At 31.7% G+C, this 7,010-nt stretch overlaps 1 protein-coding gene across 2 annotated transcripts; it reads right to left on the bottom strand.

The window, feature by feature from the left end:
* Positions 1 to 804: 804 nt before the first annotated feature.
* LOC111296993 (hydroxyproline O-arabinosyltransferase RDN2-like) lies at positions 805 to 6,046 on the bottom strand. 2 transcript variants are annotated; one of them, XM_089741090.1, is made up of 10 exons: positions 5,193 to 5,299; positions 4,699 to 4,748; positions 4,134 to 4,606; positions 3,252 to 3,319; positions 2,960 to 3,161; positions 2,536 to 2,633; positions 2,378 to 2,447; positions 2,200 to 2,271; positions 1,949 to 2,062; positions 805 to 1,098 (listed from the first exon to the last, which is right to left on the bottom strand). In XM_089741090.1, exons 3-10 carry the CDS (start codon positions 4,551 to 4,553, stop codon positions 1,036 to 1,038), a joined length of 1,107 nt encoding a protein of 368 aa, XP_089597216.1. In that variant the 5' UTR covers positions 4,554 to 4,606; positions 4,699 to 4,748; positions 5,193 to 5,299; the 3' UTR covers positions 805 to 1,035. The 2 variants fall into 2 exon arrangements, with proteins under 2 accessions (XP_089597216.1, XP_089597218.1); XM_089741092.1 differs by lacking the exon at positions 5,193 to 5,299 and adding an exon at positions 5,690 to 6,046 and having other exon boundaries at positions 4,134 to 4,748.
* Between the last annotated feature and the right edge of the window lie 964 nt (positions 6,047 to 7,010).

The raw sequence follows: 7,010 nt of genomic DNA, 5'->3' as shown, positions 1-7,010 counted from the left end.
GAGTATGAGATTTGAACTCATTTTTTATTCTATAAATGAGTATAATCGAATAAATTCAAATAACTTGATTTTTATTTTGAATCAAGTTCGAACTTAAAAATTAAAACTCAATCAAACTTGAGTCAAATTTCGAACAACGAATTGTGAGTTGAGCTTAAGGTTCTAACTTTATCATCTTAGCTCCATTACACCCAACTCCACCCCTTGTATTCTTGTACTCCAAACTCCAAGACTAAACAACCTAACTTCACTAACCTTGCTGAAGAATGCAAGTAATTAGTATCCACAAGTTAACCTTGTTGGATTTTAAGGAAGGAGACATTTAATCTTTTCTATCACTAAAATATACACACAGATATGGTATGTATACATATTTATGAGATATGTACATATGTTATAATTTTACATGTCTTCAGACTACTTAAAAAGAACTTTAAAAAAGCCATATTTGAATACTTTAGACAACTGAGTTATGTTGGTTTTCATTCATTTAAGTTGCACATTGAAAGTTATTTTTTCATGTTCTATCTAATTGATGTCAAGTTTAGTGTTGGAAAAAAAAAAGCTTTGGAAGAAACTCGTGTATGTTTGTTTATGTTGTAGAAAGCTTTCCTTGAGATCCTTAGGTCCGGAACTTGTGTCAAGAGCTTGTAAGACAACAAAATGGTCTAATTTCTTTCCAAGAACTTTCTGGTATCTTGAATGTTAAACACCTAGAGTTCATGTTAGAAGAAAAGAAGTGTGAACATGCATGAGAATTACACATTTCTACCCATTATTTAAGAAAGACTGGATATGTATTACAGAATTGAACTCAGAATTTCTATCAACTCCACTTCAATCACATTATCTTGCTTGTTACCTTTTTCTCTTGTTGATTATAGATGATATTCAACTGTTCTATCTATTGCTTTAAAACAATTGACCTGAGGCATTTGTACATCAATTTTCTAGAGTCAAGATAGATAAAAAATTTCCTCTATCCCAAATAAATTTTCCATGTGTTATTCCTCCACCCTTCATCATATACCATATTTATTCTGTGTCCCAATTGGGAATGTTTGCAGTTGCTTCATTCACCATCTTCACAAGGGTCACCTGCAGACACAGTAACAAGAGCATGTAATTATTTCGGAAAAGGGTTGTAATATTGAACTATGAATGCCAGAATTACAGGGCAGAAAAGTGCGAAAAAAGTGTAGTTCAAACAGGTTTAGATGAAGAGCTTCAAGACTCAACTTGGCTTCTGCATTCGGAAGAAATTTGCAATCATGATTATAAACTAACTACACATTACCTGATATTTTGGCTTTGAAGATCTTTAACTTGGAAAAAAAAAATTTAGGTGGGGAGAAGAAGCTATTGGCTGACAATATGCTTCAAGAAGTAGAATCCCTCAATAGAATATTCAAGCTACCACAATCAAAACTTTGAGCTCTCTAATTGTTTTTCCTCAGTAATCAAGCTCAAGCTCATCTCGGACAAAACTCAGATTTGCTAGGTTTTGATCAGACAGATCTTACACTTATTTTGGCTTAGTCAAGCTCAAATAGCCTGCATATGGCTAGGCTCGGCTTCCCTAAGCATAGTCACCAAGAAACAAAAACTGTCTTGAAACACAAAATTCAGTACATGCTAAGAAAGTATGGTACAGAAAGAAAAGCACTTTAATCCACTAAAAATAGCAAATATAGTTCCCTAAGATTGGTTGCTATTGGTCCATCGATATCCTCAATCATTAGACCTATGGAGCATATAGAAGATGAAATCACCAATCAAGTTATGCAAATTCACAGATGGATAACACACCTTAGGAGACAGATACTATACACCAAATCAATTATGAAAGAATTATTTTAGTGAGACACACGATTGTTCTACAATTCATTCTTCAATCGTTTCACTTTTCAGCTTATTTTTAGAATTACTGATATTTATAAATACATACCACACTTTCCGGAACCCCTGAAGGAGGCAAGGGGAGATTTCGTGGTGGCGGTCCACGAAGAAACGATCTCTTGTCAAATCGCCATTCACCTAGTTTACCATATGTTAACTCACCCTGAATGTTAAATGACAAATAAATAAAGTTTAAACATTCTAGAAATAAGTTGGAAATTTTAAACAAATCCTGGTGGTAGCCATATTTGGAAAAGCAAGAAAGATAACTTAATGAGATACATAAAAGAAAAGGTTCACCTTCATGTTATAGTCACATCCATAGGTGTAATGAATTATGAACTTTTTCCCAATTTCTAGATCCCATGGCGGCTGAAATATTTAAAATGCAATAAGTCTTGTCAATGCTGTATCTAAATCCAATCAAAACTACAGGGAAAAACCTTCATGAAAACCTTTGAAAAATAAGGTGCCAAACCTGCAGCATGAAGTCCTTCCGAAGAATATGTTGCACACCATGCAAAGCAGATGCCACAGCGTAAGCATACCTTAGATTTGAAAAACATGTCAGTACCAAAAATCAGCAAATGATCTAAAATCTTCCAAAATAAACAGCCTTTTAGCACCAATACTTACATTTCTAGCACCCATCCAAAAGCTTTATCGGTCTCCGGGTCATCCTTCATTTTTAAAGAAACATTCATCCAAGTAGGAGAAATTTTTTCCAGTAAATCCTGCATAGGAAAATTCGTTCAACATCAAATCTTCTCATTTTAATCTAACAGAAGCCTTATAATAGTCAAATGCAAATCTATGACAAACAATAAAAATGACAATGTAAAGGGAATGACATTAAGGGTGAAAACAGATGAACAAATACAATCACCTGAGAACGGATCTAACAAAGTATCAATAGTGACAATCAACCAAGTGGAAAACAAGCCCAACTACTTCAGATACTATTAACTTTCCCACAACAAAATTTGCATCTAGCATAATCTATACTAGTAACAAAATTTGCATCAGATACTATTAACTTTCCCACAATAGGAGATTTTACCTTCTTGATAATGACAGGCGAATTGCCAATTGGATCAATATTTGTTACAGGTCCCATCTCCTCTGGGAAAAACTTCCTTAACAATTTTTCATTCTGAGCCGGCTTAATGTAGAAAAAGGGAAATGCTGCTGGGTATCCTCCATGTGCCAGATTAGGCAGGGGGGTGACAAATATGTGATCAGGCTCCGCCATCAATATATATCTGCATCAAGAAAAAAGGTTAACATGCTTTAAAAAATGATTAAGGCATGATGAAACTGATAATGAAATCATGACATGTAAAAACACTCACTCTTCCTCTATTGTAGCTTTTTCCAGCCACTGCACAAAAGCCCATGGTCTATTTAAGACAATGTATCCCTGAGAACAGAGAGGAACCTTTTCAGAATAGGCACACACAATGGCATATTCTAGAAACAAAGACATACATGGCAATTGCCTCAACAATGATTTAACAAAATTACTAAACAAAAAACAGAAGAATATTCAAGTATATTTTGCCAAAATAAACATGTCATTCAGCCATAAATCTTCTGTGTTCATTTCTTCAGCGGATGAATATTCTCATTTATAGCTGGTCAACAGAAAGAAACACATATGAAGAATGCATTCTTTCCAGTTATATCAATCTATAATTGTTTCAATGTCATTAAGGTTCATGAAAATAAATGAGAAAACCAATCCCACTTTTTGAAAGATAAGTTGAAAAGCCTCTTGCAATCATATTCAACTTTTCTCTATTAGAAGTGACAACATCGTGATAGTTCTGACATGTTGAAAGAGTTCTGAACTATAAGCAACCATTTAAAGTACACTAACTATTCATATGCTCTGAAACATAAGAACTCAATATAACAAAAATTCAGCTTGATGCTATTTATTCAATAATTAATGACTCACTCAAGAAGACAAACTATCTTGACAGAATAAAAAATATGAAAATGTCCAAATGCTAACTTCTTTTCAAGGAGACAATACTCTTTTTTTGTCTGAAATATTATTCTCTAATTTATTTGTTAACTAACTACACTAACAATAAAGTTACTTTGTCTATGAGTGGACTGATGGATCAAACTAATAAAACAAAAACGTAAGACCATCCTAAGCCTTTTTAACACACATAAAAGAAGTGATAGCGAATGAAAGAAATGACTAGCAGTAACCAAAATCTCACTCGATCCAGCCCTGCTGGAAGAGGATCTACTATAATAGTAGGAATCTCATCCATCAAGTTGTCAGGACTTCCAGAGTGTAAAATACGCGTGAAACCTCCCATCTCTGACCCAGGCAAGTCCTTCTGCTTCTTATACCAATAGTACATAATGCGACACTGCCATTTGCTGTATGGAGCATCAGTAGCTGTTAAGGCAACATGGAAAGGCAGTTTGGCATTCTTTGGTTTCCTCATATTTTCAGGCCTCCCAATGACAGGATCAAAAAATATCCCGCCATTGGAGTCATCTACCATCCATTTTGAAATAGATCTATTGTGCATTACAATTGTTACGAGATTATATGTAGCAAAGCAAAACCCAAGAACTAATGTAACCAGAAAGAGTGGTGAAGCACGTCTCATGTTCCTTCTCACTATCATTGATGATTGTAGCTAAATGAAGACTTGGATTCTCCAAATCAGAAGAAACCGTCCTATTTCAAATTGTTTAAAAATAAGCCATATACTGCAAAAGTGTCCAAACTGGTTAATAATGAAAAAGCTACTAATCCATTAGTTTCCTAACATGATCGAAGTTCGGGTTGACTTGTAGGAGAATGCAAGCTCCAATAGTACCTGCAAAAGAATTACTGTAAAACAATTTGATGTAGATCAAGAACTACACAAGGTTACAGACTTATGATAGTTCCCAGGAAATCAAAAACAAGCAAGGCTTTTCGTAAGTCAGAATATGAAGTACTACTTGATATCAATAATACAGATGTTGCTGTAAAAAAAGCAAAAAGAGTAGCCAAAAATCGACATAGATTGCTGAGATGAAACACCAACAAAAAGGCTCACATTTCATACAAAATTCAAGAAACGTTTTAAAGTACAATAACAGAATTTCTCCATATAAGAATCAAAGATATCTGAAAAGAACAAAGAGAGATGCATTTTCCATTAAACCAAACAGAACCTTCAAATTCATCAATATCAGTCAAAACAACAATGCAGTTAGCGAAATTAATCACTGTTTCTACAAGGATCAAACTTCAAACAAGAAATTTCAAAACATACCAAACAATATTCAAGGCCCCTACTGTCGATCAAGCAATCTTCAGACATAACAGAACTAAACAGGAACCATACAAAAAAGTTAAAACAAGACACAAATGCAAGCTAGAACTAAGCAACCTGCTTCTAGTCATTACAATTGAAAGGGTTTACTAATTACAAGTCAATGTAAAACAAACAAAAAAAAATGCATAAATGAATAACAAGAATTGAACTTAGCCCAAATAGAAAAAATGGGTATCCATTAAAATTGAAAAAGAGTGAGAATTTGACAGCAAAGCAAGTATTTTTAATGCAAGAACAGGGTAAGTAAAAAAGACCCAAATGCAAGTTAAGAACTTTGGGAGTGAGGATAGTATTAAAAGCTCATTAGCTCAAAACCCATGTACCTGTTTTCATGAAATTTACATAGCGTAAAACATGGAAACATACAAACCAAAAAGAAAAGCCGTATGTTCATTACTATGTTTTTTACATGTTAAAGAGAGAGAAAAACGTACAGCAGTGACGTGAGCAGAGAGAGAGAGAGAGAGAAAAGCAATTAACTGAAAGGATCTGTTTTTCTTTGGATCAAGAATCTCGTGAGAGAGATTTGAAAAGTGAAAAGTTTAGAGTCTTGGCACTTGGAAACTAGAAGTCCAACCTCTTTATTCTTTTTCCTGCAGAAGATGTTGGTGGGATTTAAATTTACTTATTTTTGGATGTAGTAAGAAAAGAAGAAAGTTGGAAATTAAGATACATCATAAATGGAATCATGAACAACAGAATGAAGCAAAAGGCAAGGAAAATTCCTTAAAATTTTCTTTTCTTTTTTGTGGAAAAATTGCTTCCGATTTTCTGACAGGTTTTTCTTGGTCAATAGGCACCAATAACGGAATTGATTTATCTTATTCTTTGTTAGTGTTATAGCTCATTGGCTTCCTCCATTAGTACCAAAATTAATACGTTACCTGAACCTATGAGTGGGGTTACATTTTATCCCTAATAGTGTCCCAAAACATTGAATATTTGATTCCATGATATGTATCTGTATTTTTTATGTAATAAATATATTTTGAATTCTTTTTTTTTCAAATTAAAAAAATAATTATGTTTCAAGATATACTTAAATTGTATCATATTTGAAATTTAAAACTCCAAATAAAAAATCTTGTATTCAATTAGAGATAAAAATGTAAAATTTGACATGCAAAAACATGTGAGATTTAATGATAAATGTTTATTCAATTAAGATGGGTTCAATTTATTCATTTAAAAGTTATTTTTTTTTTATAAAAATTTGAGTTAAATGCTCATGATTCATTTTTTATTTTTTTTTAAATTACTTTTTTAAAAAATCGAGTTCAATTTATTCTTTTAAAAAAATAAAAATAAAAATTTTATTAGGTTAAAAATATTTCAATTGATCGAGTCAAATGCTCAATATTCACTTCTTTTTTTATTTTCTTTGTAGGCTCAAAGATAAAAATGTTAATTTTATCCATACTTAATGAGATAAAAATGCTAATTTTATCCATACTTAATGAGAATTCAATTTTTTATTTGAACAAAGATGTGAATGGATATGATTTTAAATTTTTTATTGAATATGAAATATAAATGAGTAATATAACACATGTTCCATACATATATTATATATATTTGTATATATTTATATATATTTAGTAAATAAATTTTTTATTCAATAATATAATTTATTATTTTAGATTAATTAAAATTAATATATTTTTATTTAAAAATATGTTAATATATATTTATAAAAAAATTATATAACTATGTAAGATAAAAATTAAAAAACAAACTAAAAAATAAATTTGATTT

Source organism: Durio zibethinus, chromosome 12 (genome assembly GCF_047325235.1).
Source record: "Durio zibethinus cultivar Kanyao isolate XHJ-2024 chromosome 12, ASM4732523v1, whole genome shotgun sequence".
Taxonomy (NCBI): domain Eukaryota; kingdom Viridiplantae; phylum Streptophyta; class Magnoliopsida; order Malvales; family Malvaceae; genus Durio; species Durio zibethinus.
This window is presented reverse-complemented; position numbering and strand designations above follow the sequence as displayed.

Coding starts and splice junctions, on each gene's coding strand:
- LOC111296993 (XM_089741092.1), bottom strand. CDS start 4,553: ATGATAGTGAGAAGGAACATGAGACGTGCTTCACCACTCTTTCTGGTT. Junction 2,448..2,535: donor TTTGGATGGGTGCTAGAAAT/GTAAGTATTGGT, acceptor TTCAAATCTAAG/GTATGCTTACGCTGTGGCAT. Junction 2,063..2,199: donor GATGTGACTATAACATGAAG/GTGAACCTTTTC, acceptor TTTAACATTCAG/GGTGAGTTAACATATGGTAA.